This window comes from Ascaphus truei, chromosome 10 (assembly GCF_040206685.1).
Source record: "Ascaphus truei isolate aAscTru1 chromosome 10, aAscTru1.hap1, whole genome shotgun sequence".
NCBI classification, from domain to species: Eukaryota; Metazoa; Chordata; class Amphibia; order Anura; family Ascaphidae; genus Ascaphus; species Ascaphus truei.
The window spans coordinates 33,667,902-33,689,637 of record NC_134492.1 but is presented as its reverse complement, the minus strand read 5'-3'; the positions used below and the strand labels follow the sequence as shown (position 1 = coordinate 33,689,637).

Sequence of the window (21,736 nt, the reverse complement as noted above, 5' to 3'; positions counted from 1 at the left end):
CTGTGGACACCGAGTGGTTGGGTGCCCAGGGCACCTTAGTACATTGGGGAAAACCTCATCAGGGTGTGGACGAGGTGGTTGGACAGGGGGCATTGTGTGGGGGTAAGGCCATGCGAGGCCTGTTTGAGATGCGTTAGTGTATTACCATTATATATTTCTGTTCAGTAAACCTGTTATTATATACAGTGTGTGTATTCATTGTAATGGGTCCTGTGAAGGGGTTATCCAGCGATGGTAGGATCTCTCACCATTGTCACCAGAATGAATTAGATACATCCCAGGCACCCTGAAGTGGAGGATCAGGCCTCCTGTGAGCCTAATCAGGTAACGCAACACACGTAATCACCCTAGACACGGGGAAAGGGGGCTACACCTGACCAGTTGTGGGGGTGGGGTGGGATCTTAAGGATTGGAGTTGAGCACCCCTGGCTTAATCCATAAAACCAGCAGATTGTGGAGGCTCAGGCTGGCTGTTCACAGTCTAACTGATAATTAAGTGGCCCCGATTATCAATTGCTCTGTTTTAGCAATAATGGGTCACTGAACTGACTTGTAAAATCAGTGCACGGTTGTCAGATTCAGGCATGCCATGGAGAGAACATTTTATTTGCAGTACAATTAATTGAATTCTTAAACAATAGAAGATTTATTTTAGCAGAGCCAATTCAAGGTGCAATACAATGTTATGTTGTGTGCCTTAATTAGTTTCTATGGAGTTTCTTTATACAACTGCCCTGCAGTAAATAAAAAAAAAAACCTCCCAAAAAACAAAAGCTTCCAAAAGGCATGGACTCTTATCAATAATAGACATATTCTATTTAATACCGACTTGAGTAAGGCCTTGAGCACACACAGCGCTACGCGATGTGCGCACACGTTCGTCACCGACCCCTGGCGGCCAATGGTAGTGTTCATTGTTGAGACTATCATTGGCTGGAAAGAACGGCGTCGTCGCCGCTGCTGTAGCTGGAGTCTTTCTAAAGTGTGATTCCAGGCTACAGCAGCGTGACGTCAGTTTCAGCAGCAAATCAATGGCTAGACGTTTTCATTGATTGGCTACTGAAATTGCTGGGGGACGGGGTTTATTATTTTATTATTCTCATTATTTACATTATTTATTCGCCGCCTGCTTGCTCCCCCGAAACCGGCCCGCTTTGATCCAGTATTTATTTTAGCAGACAGATATTTGGAAAAAGGGAGTAGAGTACTTGGGGTCTTGCTCTATAAACCCACCGAAGCGGCCGTTTTCTGCCGAACCTCCCTCTGGACTTAAATTGGGAATGTCAGCCTACAAAAAACGGCCCGATCGGCTGATTCGGCAGATATCCAATAAGCCCCCCCAAGTACTTTGTTTTTACTACTTTCATTTAGTTCCATTTTGGGCTCACCTTCCATATTGTCAGGATATAGATATATAGTATTATGTTAGCAAGTGGCAACCTCAGACAGAGCGCATGTACAAGGATAATTTTATCCACGCCCAGCCTTTAAAATCAGAGGCACATCATAATGTAACCGTGTCCTGCACTGTGACGGCTTTACCTCTTCATAGTGATTGATCCTGTTCTCTGCCATGTCGGTAAACGCTACATTTAAATCGTTCTGCATGTTTTGTTTCCATCTGTCCCAGTCAGCCTTCAGAGCATTGTTGGCACATTCTAATTTATCTTCAAATTTTTCAATCTCCTCTTTAAGCTGCAATGAGAGGAGATCTGGCGTCATTATTCAATCAGAAAACAACCATCCTCTATTTATCTGGAAACACAATTATAAATTACTTCTTTCTATAATTAGCATTAAGGGGTTAACAGACACGTTTGTTAATTTTGTTAAGGGAGGTCAATATTGTGCAACAGGTCAAACTTAGCTGGCAACAATAGGCTGTAACTTTTTTTTTTACTTGTATGTACACATTTCCCAATTTAGAGATATACAATAGGTTTTAGAACAGATGTCTTGCCTAGGCACTACCAATCCCTATATATTCCATTACTAACAGGCCTTTCCAAGTCTCTGTCCTATATATCAGTCCTATATACATCAGGGGTTACTGGAGCTTAATCACATTGTTTACAGCTCTGGAGACCCCCAGGTTTCTGAGATACTTCAAAGAGAAGGTGTTGCTGGTACGTTATGGAGGTTTAAATCCCCCATGTGAAGTAGGCCAATAGGAGGCTGCTACAGAAGACCTGGCGTCTTCCAATTGGACCGCGTCACACAATAGGTTTAAACCTCCATTTTGTATCCCCTTGAGTGGGGACCGCACTGGCAGCATCTTCTCCCATAAGTATCTTGGGATGCAGGGGGTCCCTTGGAGATGATATTAATGCGGTTCATCTCTGGAGACCCCTTGTATGCTTTCAGTGGAAAAAAAAATGGTTTTAAGACAACAAAATGGATGTAGAACTGCCCCTTAAAAGCAGAAATCAGTTTGTTCTGATAAAAAAAAAAATGGGGTCTTCCAGGGATGAACTGTACTAATTTTCCCCTTGCAGGAAGACACTTCCCTGTCCTGTAAAGTTACCGGTGTCTCTGCCCCTCCAGGTGCAACAAAATGGCTGTTCATATCTAGTGTGTCATGCTAGTCAATAGGAAGCTGCAACTTCATGTGATGCAGCTTCCCATTTGATAGCCATTTAAACCGCCTTTAGAAACCAAGACGTAATATCAGTAACTTTACTGGTACTTCAGGAAGCTGAGGGCACGCAGAGCTGAAATTAACACATTTTAACTCCGGAAGACTCCCCAGTTCCCATACCGAGTAACAAAAAAAATTAAAGTAGGATTGCGGTTTTCATTTACAAGCTTTTTAGTGCAGTACGTGAACGTTTTAGGAATATCATTGGTCAGTTAAAAATAAAAAATAAATAATTCGGTACAATCCTGAAAAATAGGCTCAATATGACATTAAAGCAAATGTCTAAACCTTACTTTTGTTTTGAAGCAGTCTCTGAATTTGTTAAAAGTGCCTCAAGCCAACAGTAGGATATCCACATGGTAAGCTCAGCTGATTTTTGTACCTGGACCACTCCGCATGGGAGGTCAAAAGGTCTCATCATAGAAACCCTTGTATACTAAGCTTCTCTGATAAGGTTGTTTGAAATCCAGTTATGCCATTAAGTGGGAGGAGTTTGGCAGCCATTTTATTTTGTTTCTGGGCTTTTCTTTCAAGTATAATTTATTCTTTTTTTTTTTTTTTTTTTTTAAATCAGGAAGCAGGGAAAAACTTGGTGGAAAGTTATCAAAATTCGGTACCGGAGGCCTATACATTTTTTAAACAACAAAAAAACAAACAAACCACACACAAATGGTGCATTTTTTTAAAAACTTTGGTAATTTCACCAAAAACAAAAATTATGTGTTTGTGATGAATTTGAACTTGAGAGGGAAAAAAAAAAAAAACCATCTCTAGAAAAGACCATTCTATAGTACAGTTTGGTGATGAAATATGAAACAGATAAGTGAGCAAAGAAATATGCACATTGAATGGCATAAAGCAAAAATGCACACTTATTATCTGCACTCAGAATGGTGAGATATCCAATACTGTATATTGGAGGCTTTTTGTCCCCTTGTAGGTCAGTGTGTTTTTGGAAGATAGCTAGTTAGTTGAAATCTAGACTTCAACTTTGTCAGTTCATTTTGTAGCCACCTGATGCTACTCTACAATTAAAAATCTCTAGACACATTTCCACATAATTAAATACCTGTAGATGTCTGCAAAACCTGCATCTAAATAAGGGACACAACCAGAGGCAGAGCATATTAAAATTAATTTAACTCTACAGGGGGTGGGGGGGCCTTAATAAGAACACTACACCTTGGGAAAGTCTCAGGGGCAGTCCTGTCTAGAAGAAAAGTAAACTAAGGTCAGTGGCATGTTGAACAGGTTTTATGTAGTTGAAAAAAAAAAAAAATATATATATGTTTTTTTCTTTTTCTTAATTTAACATTTCCACGGTGATCCAAAACGGTTTTCTTCTTTACAATCTGCATCTAAATGTCTGGTCGATATGGCTTGTGGCCAGTACTCACAGCCCAATGTAAATTGTTAGCTTTGCACGGTCTTGTTTTCAAAGTGATGACGGTGCCATCATTAGGCAAACAGATAAATATAATGTATGTACAATATGTCTTTATTTATATAGCGCTGTTAATGTACATAGCACTTCAATATAAGATATACAAGAAGTCGATATGCTTGTATCCAGTGTTCAACAAAAAGTGCTGTTTTACATGATACTGTACAAAGAAGCAAGACCGTTGCTTTAAAAAGGCGCTTGAATCTTTTTAAGGAAGTGAATCACACTTATAAGTTGAACTCTCATCATAATAAATCAGCAAGTTTAAGCTGGTCAGAATTGTAGCCCACAATACAAGAGGCCACCAACAGCACACATTCCTGCTCTCCTCATTGTGTTCTTCATGTTCTGCTGCATTACTTTCTTCCTCGTTAATTCACTCGTCCTTGTTCTGTACTTAAAGGAAGTATTGTTTGTATGTATAATGTATGTATAATGCGACATTTGGTGTGCCATTTACAAATAGACACTATCTAGAAGTATTTTCTCTTTCATACTTCTTGCATTTGTAGCTTGGGAATCATGACATGTTTGCCCTGTTCCCCGAGTTGTCATAACAATATGTTTTAGGTGGACATTTCCCTCATAAGTAGGAAGAAAATCAAGCTTGAGTCAAGGGTCTAAACTGCACACTGGTTCATCACCTCAATAACATTCTTTACGGGATGTATCCACTCTCCCACTCAATTGTGGATTACCGTATTGTGGGGGGAGCTGAATAAACTAAACATTATACACAGGCTAATTTTAGTCAATTATTTATGAAAAGGTGGGCATAAGATGTACAACACCTATTAAATGATTGTTCATCTTATAAAATGTATAGCTACAGTACATATTCATGTGTGGAATATACAAATATTTTTTCACAAAACATTAGAGATGTGTAAACTTGCCCAAAGTTAGTCTGACCTATATTATGTTTGAACTTTCAAAACTTCGGCAAAATTAAGTGTGTTTCAAATTTCGATAGTAGACTACCTTGCAATATGGGTTTAGAGAGGCGCTATTTAGTGGAGTACCCATAAAAATTATGTAGTTCACGGTATGGGTCACAATTATCTGTTTTAAATCTAAATCACTATGATACAGTATATTAAACAAGAGCAAATGTTATATAAAGGAATATTACAGTACCCAATGTCACCCAAAGATTGTTATCATTGAAAATAATATTTTGACATGCAAGGTGAATATTTGACAGGCTTGCCCTTTTATCTCTCTCCCCAATGTAAGCCATCTGCTGCTCAGTCTACAAAAAAAGCATTCTTCAAAGCCACTGAACATCCCCCTGAGCAAGAACAACCTGAAATTTACTCACAGATTGTGTTCTCCGTACAGGAGTGCCCACAATTGGCCTGGAATAAAATCAAGGATGAGTTGGCATCTGTAATTGGACAGATTGAGTGATCAGGTTTTGATATGATAATTTATTTTGGACGTCTGCTACTCTAAGGATTGTATGTTTGCAAAATGAAAAAAAAAGTTTGATCATTTGACCTGATTTTTTTTACATTTTTTTTTTTCCAGTTTGCCTTCCTCTGGAACAATGTAACTATAAATACAGGACGAATATATATCTTTCCCAATCAATTAAAATTTAACAATGGTCGAACTTCAACCAAATCTAGTGTCACAATAGAGCAAGAAAAAACGTGAAGTGAATACAGTATTTCACACAACGCAATAAAATCCAAGATAGTAAAGTTCATTTGTAACTGCACACAGATCTCTCATCTTCAAATTACAACCAAATAAAACATTTCTTACACTGTGTCTTAACAAGGAGGATAACCAAACTTAAACAATTTGTTTAGGTCAATGTAAAAAATAATAATAAAAAACAAACATCACAATAAAGTAATATTTATGTACAAACATTGAAAGGGCTTTTAATAGACCCGTTTGAGTACCCACTTACAAAACAAACACTTTATGCGATAGTTCAAATGAATGAACAAAACGTTCTTTTCAAGAAATTTATATATCGCTGAACTTTAGCATCATATCCATTTTTGTACCTAGTTTTGTTGCACATTTACACAAATACACAATTGTATTTTAGTATCCTCTGTTTAAACGCAAATCAAGAAAAATTAGCAGTCAAGCAATAGGGAAAGGGGCATTCCTCAGGCCACCCGGAAAATACTTAGGAGGATGTAACATTAAACGATATCCAACTAACCAGCAATAGAACCCTTGAAAGATGAGAATTCATGGAAGACTAATGTTTTTGCTCCTGGAATGTCAAGTCTTCACCATACACTTTTATTTAGAAAAGGTTAACCCTCAAAATATCTTGCTCTGCGTGTCTTTAGACTCCAGTCCAAAAGAATGTTTTAAAAGTAATTAATTTCCAGAACTTGCAATTGCACATTATTAAGAAGTCAAAAAAGTATCAAGAATACTTCCAGGCCAATATGTATTTAGTGTTTTGGGTGACCAGCTGGGAATGTAGATTTTTGGTGTTTCAGAAAACATAGCTAAAATGATCCGAGTGCTCATTTGTTCCCACAAAATTGAGAAATTGCGAGTTCAGCATTTTAGCACATGAAATATTGTCTTTTTTTGTTTTAATTAAAAGGCAACCATGCTTTATTTTTCCCAAAAGTAAAAAATGGAGGTCGGGTATTGATGTTTTACAGCCCAACCCTCTGCATGTAATCAGCATTCAAAGAGGTAGTGTGCCATCATACAATAGCTTTATAGTGGCTGGCTCAAAGTTTTTCTCCAGTTTTCCAGTATAAACTAGTGTGCTAAAAAATAAATAAATAGTGCGTTAAAGATATCATTGGTGCCATTTTTTTTAAATCAGAAGCTACAGTATACGTTTGCAGCCCACTTTCTTTTCATACTTTTCCAATCAATAATTAGTTTAAAAATAAAACAAATAAATAGATTTAGATACATAACCAGGCATGGCCAACTCGTTGTCAAGGGCCACCAACAGGCCAGGTATTAGGGATGTCCCTGCTTCATCACAGGTGTATCAGTCATTCTTTTTTTTCTATTCTGACAGAGCCACCTGTGCTAAAGCGGGGGTATCCCCAATACCTGGCCAGTTGGTGGCCTTTGACAACTGGAGTTAGCCACCTCTGTATTAGATGGCAATAAGTCTGTGTGGTAGGGACACAGCCAGGACAGAGCTCATCAACGGTCTACTGTCTGGCTCTAGTTTCCCCACCCAGAGTATCCGTGGTCAAACATCAAGTTCTTCAAGGAAACATCAATATGGCACCACTACTTGGATGTTTCCTTTAAGTACCTGTAACACTTGCTTGGTTGCATGTGACATGACATGTAACAAAAGGCTTTCGGAAAAGAATATGCATCTTTGTTGTTCCTTCACCAAGCATTGCTGGTCTTGACAAAAAACAGCTACATTTTTGGGTGATTATTCTAAAATAAAATAAATGAAACTAAAAATAGTTACTCAACATGCATTTATTTTCCACTTGCATCCAAAAATAGCTGCTTAAAATAATTTAACTTTCAAGTCTCGCTGACTGCTTCCCATTAACATTGGATGCTAGCGAGAGAAAATAGTGGACTGATCAATTGATACAAAGAACCAAATGAAAAATTGATCACGATTCAATTTAGGGCCAAAATGGCTAGTCTATAGAGGTTCTTCATTAAACTGCTATCGTACCACTATCACACGCAAACCCATCTAACTGGCACTATTGCAGTTTAATGAATAACCCCCAGGAGTTTTGATACATGGCTCCCAATCATGTCCTCCTTAACAGTTCTAATATGAAATCTGGTTAATTAACATGCAGCTTGACCGCAGCTGTCATTTTAACTGTATCTGCAGGAAAAGGAGTCTGGCTACATCTCTAGCTTTCCAATTGTACCTGTGTTAGGTGACAGCAAATGTATTAAAGAAAGAAACCGTTCTTGTTAAATACATTTTATAATATTCTTTTTCATATCTGCTTGATACGGTTGCCGACACACTGGCACGTGTTCACAGATTCAATACCTGTATCAGCCAGAATAGCTCCACTTTGCAAAGGCACAACAAGACCATTCCTCTGAGTATCATATTCCCCAGGACCTTGAGAAACTGCTTAAGCAGAAAACTAATTTGGACCTTCATGCCACTACATTGGCAAAGTATTATCGATTGATAAGGATCCCTAGGGGTCTTCACTGTAATTTAAGGCCCAATTTCTTTGATCAAGCATATCATTAGTACGGAGGAAAGACTGCAGCAGGCTCTAGAAGGTGTCTTTACACATTTTGGCGACAGGGGATATCCAGTACACATGCTTGAAACACAGCTTGAGAAAGTCAACTTACTAGACAGGCAGACTTATCTAGAAATCTAAACCAATGAACTAGACCTGCAGTTATTTTTTCACTTCCCTTTGTGGCTACCTTTAGCACATTGAGTGGATGGGTAAGGAAGATTATTCATAAAACACTGGGGTATTTTGGCACAAGATTTGACCTTGAAACCGATTCTGGAGGCATCGCCTCTTCTCTTACAAGAGGGGTAGACACTTGAAGGATTCTCTAGTTAGGGCAGATTTAGGTGGCAGATCCCCCCAACAACGTTTTCTAGGTCCACTTAAGCTTGGTATTTTCTGATGCTGCATGTGTTATCAATGTGGTAGTGTTAAACAGGGTGATTAAATTTACTCATCCTCCCACATTTTATAGGTTTAACATTAAACATTTCTGTACATGTCTGTCTAGGTATGTTGTGTACTTAATCAAGTGTCCCTGTGGGTGATACCCCACAACAGGTCAAAAATAGTATTTGACAGCGCAAGGCTGCGATCCAGAGGAAAGACTAGGAGGCACCAGTGTCTCATCTTCACCTAAGCTGGGCATTATACCTGTCAGTTGAGCTTCCAAGTCATTAATAATGTTGTCAAGTCTGGGAGGAGAAAATCTTGGGAGAGTTCTATTACAGGAGACCGCAACATGAATCAGGAGGCTCGACACCTTGGCCTTTCATGGCATAAATAAGGATTGGACCCAAGATGCTTCCTATAGGGTGGTCCCATCTAGCCTGTTGGTAGGTGGGAGCTCCTTATGGCAGTGCTCCTTTTCATCCCCAACACTTCAGCATTTACATCATCTTACCAATCAATGGTTGTTGTATGTATTCGTTGTTCTGGATGGGATTTCTAAATGTTTTTTTTTCTGGTGTAATGATCCTTACATTTTCCTTCCCCCTCCACCAGCCCCGCCCCCCCCCATATGCCTCCTGCCTCCTTTGTCTTTTGGCTATGGTCAATAGTTTATTCCTGGGCCCTGACCAACACATGTCCTCCTCTACCTCTATATTCAGGCATGTAATCCTATCCTTGACCCATGGGCTTCTTCCACCTCTACCTAGTCTTTGTCTGTCTCATCGTCTATGCCACCACCTGCATCAAATACAACTTTTTGATGTGTTCTATTGTCAGTGTTGATATATGCTATTATACTCACTGTTGAATGTACCCAACATATTTTTAGACTTATGTTTGCCCAAGTCATAGCTGATGTTCTATTTTGAATGTAATTAGACCATATGGAGTAGGTTATAGTTGAATTTTTGTGGTTGTCCTTTTCCTCCATCTTCTGGGAACGTGTACTTGATTACAGTTCACTATGTTTGCTTTAGTGCAATGTGTGTCTAATTGCATCAAGTTTTTGTATTTTATCAATCCTAGGCTGGTTGCACAGTATATTGTGGCACTTCGCCTTACTTCTTTCTAGGCGTGGATCTTGCTTTCTATATTTGTATGTCTGTGCTCTGAGTGGCTGTTTTTTTAAAAAAAAAATTTTTTTTACATGGCTCGTCTGGGCATATCCGCATTCCATCTCCTGCTTGGTGGCGTCTCATCCTTACCATGGTAAACTCTTGGGACCAATCTGCTTCTGTTCCAGGTGACGTATGACGCGATGGAATGGCATCATCAGCCCTTTAACTACAGCTCTGAATATCTGTTCCATTAATGGCTGCACTTCAGGCTGAGCCAATTCCATGATGGATGTCTATTTTGCAAGTCTTCAGGCAAAAAAAAAACCGCTGATCTCTCTGCTGTTCTGTTGTCTGATAACAAGTAGTTGGGTATTCACTTAGGCCACACAATAAGGGAAGTGCTGCGGTGGTTTATAACCATTGGGAACAGGCCTGAAGATCGGGTTCCCCCCTAAATGTTGTCTCCTTTGTTTAAGTATGAGTTTTCCTTTTATAGTATTCTCGATCGGTTTGTGCGATTCTTTTCTTTTTTGGGTTGCCTACCCAAGTGTTACCAATCCTTTTTACCACCACCCCTTATGTGCATTTTTTCTGTGAGCTTAGATGAGTATTCTATTTATTGCATTTGTCCTGTTGCCATCATTGTGATTTTGTATTGTCTAAGCGCTCATTGCTGCCCCTGTTGTGGTTGTACATAGTGTATAGTGTTGGCATTTTTGCATATATACAGTAAATGACTTGATTTTTCCGTGTTATTTTTTTTAATGTTTACGAGTTTTTTTGTTTTTTAGAGTGTGGGTTCCCTCCTTTCTATTGTATATATGTTATTTGAGGGATATATGGGTTCCTTGGGGTTCTCTGCACCAATACAGTATTTTTCTCTTTAATCTACATTAAGAGTGCTGATTCTCACCACTTTTTGTATATAAAATGTAGCTCAACTTCTTTTTCCCCAGCCGGGGATTGTGGTAGGAAACCAAACAGTTACAGTACAATCCACGGCTACGAGAAAGCATCTGGTTAATTAACGTGCAGCTTGACCACAGCTGTCATTTTCACTGTATCTGCAGGAAAAGGAGTCAGGCTATATTGCTAGCTTTCCAAAAATTGTACCTGTGTTAGGTGATAGCAAATGTATTAAAGAAACAAACCGTTCTAGTTAAATACATTTTAAAATATATATATTTTTTTCATATCTGCTTTACACCCAAAAAAGTTAATATTAAAAGATATGCTTAGTGGCCGACATGATGATAGCGGGTTAGGTTTAGAAAGCAAGTCAGTATATAACAATCTAGTATAAAAAAAAAGGTATCACAGAGATAGATATTATATATAATATATATCTATTATATATCTATATCATATCTATATCTATGATATATCTATATCTAATGGTATATTTGCCTGGTCTTCTACAGTTACTACCTTTCCGTTTCTTGTATCATTCACAAAACTAAGATGGAATGTAAAGGGGTAGCATTATTATGGCTATATTTTTTTACATTCTACCTAATTTTAACTCTAGATGTATCAAATCATACACTGCAGACATTATCTTTAATTTCACTTACTAAATAGCTAAGTATTGAGTCTAAAGTATTGGGACTTCTGGAATTCCAGACCCAGAATCACTACAATGTAGCCACATTATGATACATACAGCAGACAGACACATATACATACACCCACACACCTTAAAAAAGTTAAACTACAACAGGTGACAAGTTAAAGAAAATCTCTATGGGGTTATTTATTAAAATGCGATCGTGCTGATTGGGGCAGTCGCTCGGAAACTCCCATTGAAATCATCGGGGGTATCCTTGCTACAGTGCCATGATCGTGAATGAATAAACGCCTATTTTATGATCCTATTTCATGTATTAGTCCAATACTTTTCCAATAGAAGCATTCACTAATGTTTTAGATTTCTTTATTCAATGGAAATAATGTAAACAATTAGTTTTACCAAATGATACCAATATTTAAAGCAGCAACCCAATCCTGTCTGGAGCTGGAAGCTCCTCCCGGGCTGTAACCTATTTTTAGGTCCAGAGTCCCCCCACTTCCAGAGATACATACAGAGTAGTCACCGGGGTTAAAGCTCCCTCCAGGGAATTAAAAATGGCGACGTCAATTGCAGCTTTCTTTTGGATGGTCGTTAAAATACTCTGGAATGAATACTGGTAACTACATGAGTAAGTATTTTGGGAACAAGGGGGTCTCGAGCGAAAAATATTCCAGTTCACTAGAGAGGATCCCCTGGTTACAATGCTGTAGAAAAACCAGTAGGTTCATTTGGCAGGATCGCTGCTCTAATATTTATGTGAAATGTGCAAAGAAGTATTGTCTTGCTACAGTTTTCATTTTTTAGACACTTGCATCAAATATGTATCATGTTACTGTAGACTTGGCTTCCAGGGTATGTTTGTTTAGAAAAGTGTTTGCCAGTGAATGCTTGTACTTTAAACCTTTGGATGCCCCAAGACGTAGCCCACTACGTCATCATGGGGTCTGGCACCCCAGGAGCACGTTGACCGTGGCTATGTCATGGCCTTTAACAGCGCAAATCCCAGGGGAGATCAGATTCTGCACTCCGAATGCAACCTGGCATGCAGGGAAGACAGAACAGGACTCTTCCGTTTCCTGATTCAGTAATGCCACGATCACGGTTGTGTGATCGCGATGTGCCGGAGGTGCTGTGACCCCACCAGCATCCAAAGTGTTAAAAGTTATGTTTAATTAAAGGTATATCCTTTTGTTCTACTATAGATATATTTAAGTTACTTTATGTGCATTTTAGTTTTGGATACGATTTTTCTAATGATTCCCTAAGCAGGCAGCTCCATGAAGGTGGTAATAAAGAGCATCTCATCACTGGAAATACTGACAGTCTTAGAAAGAGTAAATCATCCGTCACCTATACCAGGGGTGCCCCCGCCCCCCCCGGCATCAAATGACGTAGCGGGGTCGTGTGACATCACGTTGCCATAGAAACGACATGACCCCGCGGTAAGAGATGTGGACATGAACGGAAGGGAAGTACTAAACATTAAGGTGCGCCTGGCTAAAACAAAAAATGGGTAAAAATCACTATTCGCCAACATTTAACTTATTAGATATGGCATAAGTTCACTGGTCCTAAAAAGGAATGTACATTTTAACTAATTTCCATTTTATTTTTATTAATTGCATCAGATCAAGTTGTATACTTACTGCATCTTTATCTGCCTTTTTATTGGCCAAAGATTCCACCTTGGTATCAAGCTCCGCTTGTATTTGATCTCTTCGTCTCAGTACCCCCTTAAAACAAAGCACAATTAAAGTTTGTTACAAAAAAATAAGCAATTCTGGTTAAGATTGCATACTCATAGTATTTTCCTGTATTTAGATTACTTGGTACAGAAATATGGAAGTAATACATTTGAGATTAAGGGTTGGAAATCTTTACTAAAACAATTCATATTATTATTTTAACACATCAGTGCACGTTGATTGCAATGGTTTTGCATTTCATTTGATACTTCAACTTTTTAATAAAGAGGTCTTCATGGCCCTGTCCAACATGGGTTTTTATTTATTTTTAAAATCGTATGATCCATTCAGGAGATAAGCATTTTAAATCTTAAATTGGCACTCTCACCAGAACCCAGTGTAGTCTAAAAGGTTATCATGATAACCTCAGAAGCTAGAGATTAAAAATCCTGATTGTTAACACTAAAAAATTTTTTTTTTAAAAATAGCTAAAAATTAAACAAAAAGGAGCAGGACATGCGCAGGGGAGAAGAAACCAACAGTAGGAGGATCATTCTATGGCAAAGGGCCATATAGTAAAGTCGGCAAGGGAGAGATAAATTGGTAAAAATTTCCGCCCCCATATAATTGTCGCGTTGTCAGGCCTATCGAACCTAATGGGAAGCTACTCCCTTCTTGTTGATTGTGTGCTCTCAGTTCTGCAGGGCTGCTGCAGTGCTGTGAGCCGCTTTGTTTTTGTCTCATGGCCCCGCCCACCATCATGGCTGCGCCCATACGACTTGTTTTGGCCACGCCCCGCGCCTAAATAAGGAACCTACAGACTGCAGATCGCGGTGAAGCAAGGTGGGCGGGCAGGTGCGTGAAGCGTGGCCCATGATTGCGACGGCCACTTTATGTAAAAAAAAAAAATTATTATTATTTTCGCGATCCTGGTTATAACGCGGTCTCATTCTGTGGCCCCCGAGAACCGCGTTATAAACGGGGTTCAGAGATATATAGATATAGATAGAGATACACACACACTTGAGATATTATAGCGGAGTGATAAATTTTTATCATGCAGATCATCGCTGACGTTTTATTCCTTTGTGCAGCTACACTTTTAAAATAAATATAAAACAGTGCTTACCAACAATGTTTCACTGTACAAAACATACTCGTGTATAATCGGAATCAGGTCACCTGACAGTCTCGAATTAAGGGTTTCCGTGACTTTGCAGCACTTATCAATGCAGCCAGCAACCCCTTTTAGGGAGTCTACCAACTCTTCCTCAGACGCTGACCACAAAGTGTAAATGGGGCCATATTCTCTCATATCTTCATAGTAATCTAGAAAGAAATATAGAGAGCAAAACAAAATTAATTCGTTTTGTATGTGTTCAATGTAAATAGATAATAGATGGATAACCAAAGCTGCAATGTCCAATTTGAAAGTACTGACGATAGGAGGATTTGAAGCCCGAATAATAATTACGTTATATTGTCTATATACATATATGCAGCATGCAACTAGTTAAAATAAGGAATTTAATATGAAGTTAGAAATTATATTGGAAAATGATTAGCTGCCTCTGCTAAGATAAGAAGGCATAAATCAGTCTGAAGACAGGCAGGTGCAGAAATGTTTTATGTGACTTAAGAGTCTATCATGTTTTATTCATTTCCATTTTGTATAAAACTTGGGGTGTTTAATGTCTGCTGAGTTGAACAGTATAGGATTATGAGTATGGAATCAAAGGTTAGTTAAATAGTAGTAAAATACAATAGAGAGATTTGTTTTAACGATTAGGAACACAGTTAATCCTATAGTTAGTTACTTAGTGACAGAAGAAGGGAGTTTTGTAAATCAAAGTAAAGATAGGTATCTTGTGAAATACAGTAGTTAGTCTTTGAAGAACAATGGATAGAAAAGGATGTGAATGAATATTGATTTAAACATTAATGATTGACTGAAGACATATGTAGCCTAAAGTCAGTAAAATCGTATATAAGTCAGCTTCAGAAATGTATATTCAGAATCATTATCACCAAGCTGCAGCTGAATCACTTAACATCAGCTGAGCTGAAGATTCTCCCCTCTATAACCAAATTCTATGTGCCTGAAAACCTGATGTAACTGAATGAAATGATGCTGCAAAGAGGTTTTCTATTGTCTCTGAATAAATTGAGAAAAGAACCGGACCGTGGACTATTTGATATATCACAGAGGTAGAACATTTATTTGCACCCATCTAATGAAGCAAATCTTCAAGTATCAGTGCAAAATATAATAAAGTTGGAGTATACCCTACATTGTATCCACATAAAACAAATAAGCCAGCTCAAGTCTGATTTGAAGTCAGTGAAAGCCATAATCTATATTAGTATGTGAACCATTTCAGGGCTGAAGGGCCATATACTGTAATATGTTTGAGGTAGTTAATTCATCGGTTTGACTTGGGGACATAATATTTTGAAGCTCATATTCGATATCGGTTTAGAGCTAGGAGGGTATTGGAAAAGGAACACGATATAGAAACATAGAATTTGATGGCAGATAAAAAACAACTTGGCCCACCTAGACTGCCCATTCTCCTATCTGCTGCAATACCTCAGACCCCATTTGATCCTAGGCTATCTTTTGTATTTAGGATAGCCTTATGTCCATGAGAACAAGGTGCTAAGCGAGCGAAAGGCACCTATTTGTAAAGAAAAATACTCATGGCTTAAAGATATAGGCAAGATATTTATCATGCAAGATATCGCATGGATTTCGCCTTTAAGAACACGAAAAGTAAATCAAAGTCCTCAAACTATTAGTAGCTATGAATACCCCCATGGCAACTTACAATATAGGAACTGGATCAACTGCTGGCTATGTCCTGTACACCTAAACCCTTAGCATATAGATAGCCCAATCCCAAACCACCGAACACTTTGTGGATTTAAGAAATAGAGGTTCATTAGTACAGTATCTACAATAGCATATTGCCAGAGTGTACCTTGCAATCAGAGAAATATGTTGAATATCCCTCAAACTGAATTGTTCCCCATTTTCAAATATTGCACTTCACTACGTAACTATCCAAGCTGAAGCAAAGAGGTTACCGTGATCACATTCTAGCTCAAAATACTGTACATGGTTCATTCTGGGGTTTCAAAAAAATGTATTTCAGTTAGTGCCAATCTTAAGGGGGAAAACAAATTGCATACCTTTTCCTTCTTTGTAAATTCTTTGGGTTACTTTATCTAATACATTTATTTTCTGAGTGAATTCATACAAGTATTCGCCTAGTTCTGTAAACTCGTCCGGTCGATTTTTAACACCTCTCATAGTGGAAGCAACCAGTTTGATTGTCTGTCCCATTCTGCTGAATAGCCCAGGGCCTTGCTTTTTGTGTGACGTTAGTTCCTAGCGCAAAAAGATAAAAACAAATGAACTTTCATTAAAAAACAAAAAAAAGTTAGAAGACATTATGTCCAAATTGATCAAATACAAGACCGTTATCCCCCTGTAAGAGATGTGTGCAGAGGTACACAATGGAGACCGTTTAAAGTGAAACTAAAATGAGGCTTTATTGCGCCTGTTCCTTTAACACGCCAAAAACATTCAAAATAAACAAAAGAAAGTCCTACTCCGCTTTGGAGAATATCTACACATTTACTCAAGCCCTCTCTAACTGGGTGGGTAGCCAAGCTAATTACCACCCCCAGAGAGAGATATTATATAGTATAATAAATTGTATTATATAGTATAACATAATTATATTATAATTTATAATTATAATATTACTAGCTGAGAGACCCGGTGTTGCCTGGGATGTGAATCCCTAATAATTGTTTTGTGGGGGGGTGAATCTTGGGGGTTGGGGGGGTGAATCTTGGGTGGGTGGGTGTGTGAATCGTGAATGGGTGGGGGGGGGGAGAATCTTGGGTGGGTGGGTGAATCTTGGGTGGGTGAGTGGGGGGAGTGAATCTTGGGTGGGTGGGGTGGGAGGGTGTGAATCTTGGGTAGGGTGGGGTGGGTGGGAGGGGGTGAATCTTGGGTAGGGTGGGGTGGGTGGGAGGGGGTGAATCTTTCAGGGGGTGAATCTTGTGTGGGTGGGTGGGGGTGAATCTTGGGTGGGTGGGAGGGGGTGAATCTTGGGTGGGGGCAGGGATAGGTGAATCTTTTGGGGGTGAATCTTGGGTGGGTGGGGGGATAGGTGAATCTTGGGTGGTTGGGGGGGTAGGTGAATCTTGGGTGGGTGGGGGGGTAGGTGAATCTTGGGTGGGTGGGGGGGGGAAGGTGAATCTTGGGTGGGTGGGGGGGGGGAAGGTGAATCTTGGGTGGGTGGGGGGGGGGGAAGGTGAATCTTGGGTGGGTGGGGGGATGGTGAATCTTGGGTGGGTGGGGGGATGGTGAATCTTGGGTGGGTGGGGGGATGGTGAATCTTGGGTGGGTGGGGGGATGGTGAATCTTGGGTGGGTGGGAGGATGAATCGTGAATGGGTGGGGGGGTGAATCTTGGGTGGGGGGGTGAATCATGGGTGGGGGGGGTGAATCATGAATGGGTGGGGGGGTGAATCTTGGGTGGGTGTGTGGGGGGGTGAATCTTGGGTAGGGGGGTGTAAGTCACCCCCCCATCACAGGCGATCAGTTCCCCCCCCCCCGTCCCTGGCAGTGTTTCTCTCTCCCCCCCTTGTCCCCTGCGGGTGTTTCTCCCCCCCCCCCCTCTCCACACCTCCCCGGCGCTCCCAGGGGTCCCTGCTGAGGGGAAGGGAGAGAGAATGGGGCCCGGGTGGTGAGGAGAAGTGGCGTGCGCTCCTTCCACCCTCCTCTCCCCGGCGCTCCCGGCGTCCCTGCTGAGGGGTGAGAAACCGGGGCTCGCAGGTGGTGATGGGGGGGAGGCGAGCTGCGGGTGAGTGTAAGTAGCGGTGGCACCGAAGGGTGTACGGTAGGGGTCAGGGGGGGTGGGGTGGTGGCAGTTTGTGGGGTGAGGGTGGCATTTGGGTGTCAGCAGCGGAGGGTGTGCATGAGGAGTGTGTGTGACCGGACAGTGTTGGTGAAGGGGGGGGGGGGGAGTTTAGTGTGTGGGGGGCGGGGGGGTACGCGGCAGCGCACGTTACCTGAGGTGGTGTCTAGTCCGCAGGGGAGGTGAGAGCAGGCAGTGAGGCAGTGATTGTTCTGAGTGTGGCAGTTGGGTTTGTGAGGTCAGCGAACCACGCAGGCCAATGAGAGGCGTGTGGGGGCAGGGCCGGGCCACGGACCAATCAGATTGGCCAGAGGCACAGCAAATATACAACGTTTTCAGCAAACAAACGTTTTCATTTTTATATATAGATATATTATATAATATAATTGTAATATTATATATTATAATATAATTATATTATATTATTATACCCTCTCCTGGATCCGCACCCGTGTGTGCTATAGCAATGTCTAGGTATAGAAGTCTTGTCCCCTTTGTCTTGCCGTTCAGTCTATAGCCCGTATGCAGCTCAAGACATCTGTTGTTCCCCAGATCAGCCCAGTTGTGGACTAGGGAATCTCTGGTCTGTCCTTCCTGGGTCAGCCCCAATTGTGAGCGGAGGGATCCTCTTCCTGTGTCTCACATGACACTATTTCACAGAGCTCCGATTAGGCAGCTTGAGTCTGGTTGATTGCCTCTAAATCCAGCAGAGAGCTGGTTAAGTGCAGCCAGGCATTTTCTTCAGCAGGGATAAGTCCCTGACACACCACCACCACCACTACCCACCCCATTCAAATGAATAAATGCCCAGGACATAGGAAAAACGAGAGGTAACCTCTCAATGTATTACTTCCTGGTAAAACAATTAATAAATAAATAAAACTAAAATCTTCTCAAATACAGGGAAAACAGCTTCACAGCACATTGAACAAGGGCCTACACCCGAGGAGATGCAGCTGAACCACTTGGACCACCTCGACTTCCCATCTGATACGAAACCTCAGAGCCAAGTTTGATCCTTGCTGTCTCTCGTATTTACGTCGGCCTTCTGTCTATGACATGTTTTAATCCCATTGCTGTATTAGCCTCTCCCATGTCTGTTGGGAGGCTATTCCACGAATCTGCCACCTTTTTGCATGAAAAAAAAATACTTCCTTACATTTCTTCCATTAGTTTGCCACCCTCCAGCTTCACAGCCGGACCTCTTGTACTAGCACTACTCTTTATTTGCAATATGCAATGGACTATGGTCCTCTAAAATCAGGAGTGCGCAAAGTAGGGGGCGCAAGATTATTTTGGGGGGGCTCGGACTTCACCTACCTTTCCTCTGCACCATCAAATGACGCCACGGGGTCATGACGTGCACGTCGCCATAGCAACGTGTGTCAAATGATGCCGCGGGGGGGTTTCACGCGACGTCACGTGACCATGCGTGCCATTTGACGCTTGATATTGGGTAAGGGGGGGGGGCGCGCAAGCATAGGGGCTGGCAGGCAGGGGAGGCGCTGCACAGAACGTTTGCGCGCCCCTGCAGTCTAAATCACAATCTACTGTACACGATTAAAGCTTAATTACAAAATGAACCACTAGTGCACAAATGATTTGCAGAAAACTAGCCATCTCTACAAATTACAGATAAACTCTCAAAAAATGGAGACCTATTAAACTATTCTTACCCATGCTTGAGCAGTAAGGAAAATCTTGAAGTCGACATTAAAAGTTAATGTTGGATGATCAGCAATTCTGTTCAAAAATTTATGTAATGCTTTTCTACGAGTCTCAATGAATTCCTCATTAAATCGTTCCACCATTCCTTTCACTATAAACTTTTCGGGTAACGGCTACAAAGGCAAAAAAAAAAAAAGGTGGTTAATAAGACAGTCTGCATTCTCTGTTGCTCTTCATTCAATTGACTACCTTACCATTGTGTTAAATAGGGTGTGTGCGGTGTCTAACATGTTTAAATATATTTGGCAACGGGGCAAGCCGTGGGCCCGCAACTGCCAGTTACTGAAGGATTTTCGCTGCAGGGGGAAACACGGACCCACCCAAGAGCAAATGTCGCACCAGCTTTAAGATTTTTCAGCCACGGCTCTAGACAGCAAGATAGCGTGCGTGTGTGCGCGCGCCAGGGTGGGGGCATAGCGTATAGGGGGATGTGATAACAGTTCAATAGAACAGTCACATACTTTAATGTATATACATACATACATACATACAATAGAAGCAGTACGCTTAATATTTTTATGGTCAAAAAATGTGAAGCGTAAATAGTACGGCTTGTTTAATATGTATAAGCATGTAGCATAATACTGTATACTAGGACTCAAATTTCCCCTATCAAGTAAAATAAAAGCAATGGATTATGCACATTAATACAATGCTTTGTTGATAGTGGTGGACTGCCTTCTTTCCATCCTTTATAGTCAATATTCTCAGCCTGTTTCTTCCTCTCTTTGAACGGAAGAAAATAAAATAGCTCCCACTACAGCCAGGGATTCTGGGTAATGACTCACTGTATGCCACTTTTTGGTGTCGCAGCCATTTTAAAATGGACCCCCTATAAAACATACATATGCTTGCCGTATTACACAGCTTTTTCAGAGCAAAAGAAATGCAGAGCCAGTAAACCTACTCACAAACCGCTGCTTCGACCTTGTGGGTCTAGTCAGGGTGAGGTTGGTTACTGACCTTGAAAAAGAATTGAAAGAGCATTGCGTCAAAATAATATTTTTTCCTATGATCTTTAGCAGCATAGGCAGATCATTATTCATGTCTTCAAATGTAAAAAAAAACAGGAGCATCAGGAGGGATGAATTTGTTTATTTTCTGTGCGTCACTTTTAAGTCAAAATGTGTCTTTATTCATATGCCCCTATACCTTTCACGGCAGAAGTAGTAGGTAGTGCTATGTGCAGCAATGTAATATATGTGCAGATGTAGCAAGAGTTCGTACTCTTGCTAATGAAATGTGTTAACTCTACCATGTTATTAAATGCAAGTCAACGTGGCCGGTTAACACACGCATTAACCAAATGTGGAATAAAAGCGTTAGAGCAGGCTTTATTACCCCTGTTATCAGTACAGCCAGCAATTTATTTAAAAAGTAGAACTACATTATTTAAAAAAAAAAAAATAACCTAACCATGTGAAAAATGGATTGGAAATAAACAGATTGGGTACTACAGTAATTGAGTGAACTTCACGGTCCACACTGTCCCATCCTATCTCCTTCACCAAATGTTAGACCTCAGCAGCGAGAAAGGGGACAGATTCATTAGAAAGTACAGTACATTGAGATTAAGTAGTAATCCGACCAACACTCAGTATTATAAATAACATCACAAATCCCCAAAAACCATCTCCTGACTCTTGGGACCAGGAGAACAAAATGGATATCAATGTTATTCTAGATCTACTGTCATTTCATTCAGTTTCTGTAGTGTACACATGCATTTTAAATATGTTTAATCTAGAAGTGTAGCCTGCTTTTAAGATCACATACCAATTCAAGATAGACCAAATTTCAGTATAAAGTAGAATCCCGTGTTGGTCCTTTCAATAGAACTCCCCTTGAAAAGTGGACACACTTACAGGAATTATCAGTGTAGGGTGGGAATCTTCAAGTCTACTTTTTAGCCAAAGGAAATCTTGATATCGTCTCCGGACTTCAAACTCACTAGAGTCAAATTCACTGCGAGAAGTCTAAAAGTAAAATAACAAAGATTAAAGAGAGTTCAAAAGTTGAAGAAACTAATAT

At 40.4% G+C, this 21,736-nt stretch overlaps 1 protein-coding gene across 1 annotated transcript in view; it reads right to left on the bottom strand.

Moving 5' to 3' along the window:
* The window catches only part of SNX7 (sorting nexin 7), a 77,166-nt gene that overhangs the window by 19,388 nt on the left and 36,042 nt on the right, over positions 1–21,736 (bottom strand). The window contains exons 3-8 of the mRNA XM_075616483.1: positions 21,571–21,681; positions 19,654–19,818; positions 16,237–16,435; positions 14,174–14,373; positions 13,006–13,092; positions 1,543–1,695 (exon numbers count right to left, since the gene is read on the bottom strand). Of these exons, the coding sequence (XP_075472598.1) occupies positions 1,543–1,695; positions 13,006–13,092; positions 14,174–14,373; positions 16,237–16,435; positions 19,654–19,818; positions 21,571–21,681 (915 nt within the window). The remainder of the gene's footprint in view (positions 1–1,542; positions 1,696–13,005; positions 13,093–14,173; positions 14,374–16,236; positions 16,436–19,653; positions 19,819–21,570; positions 21,682–21,736) is intronic.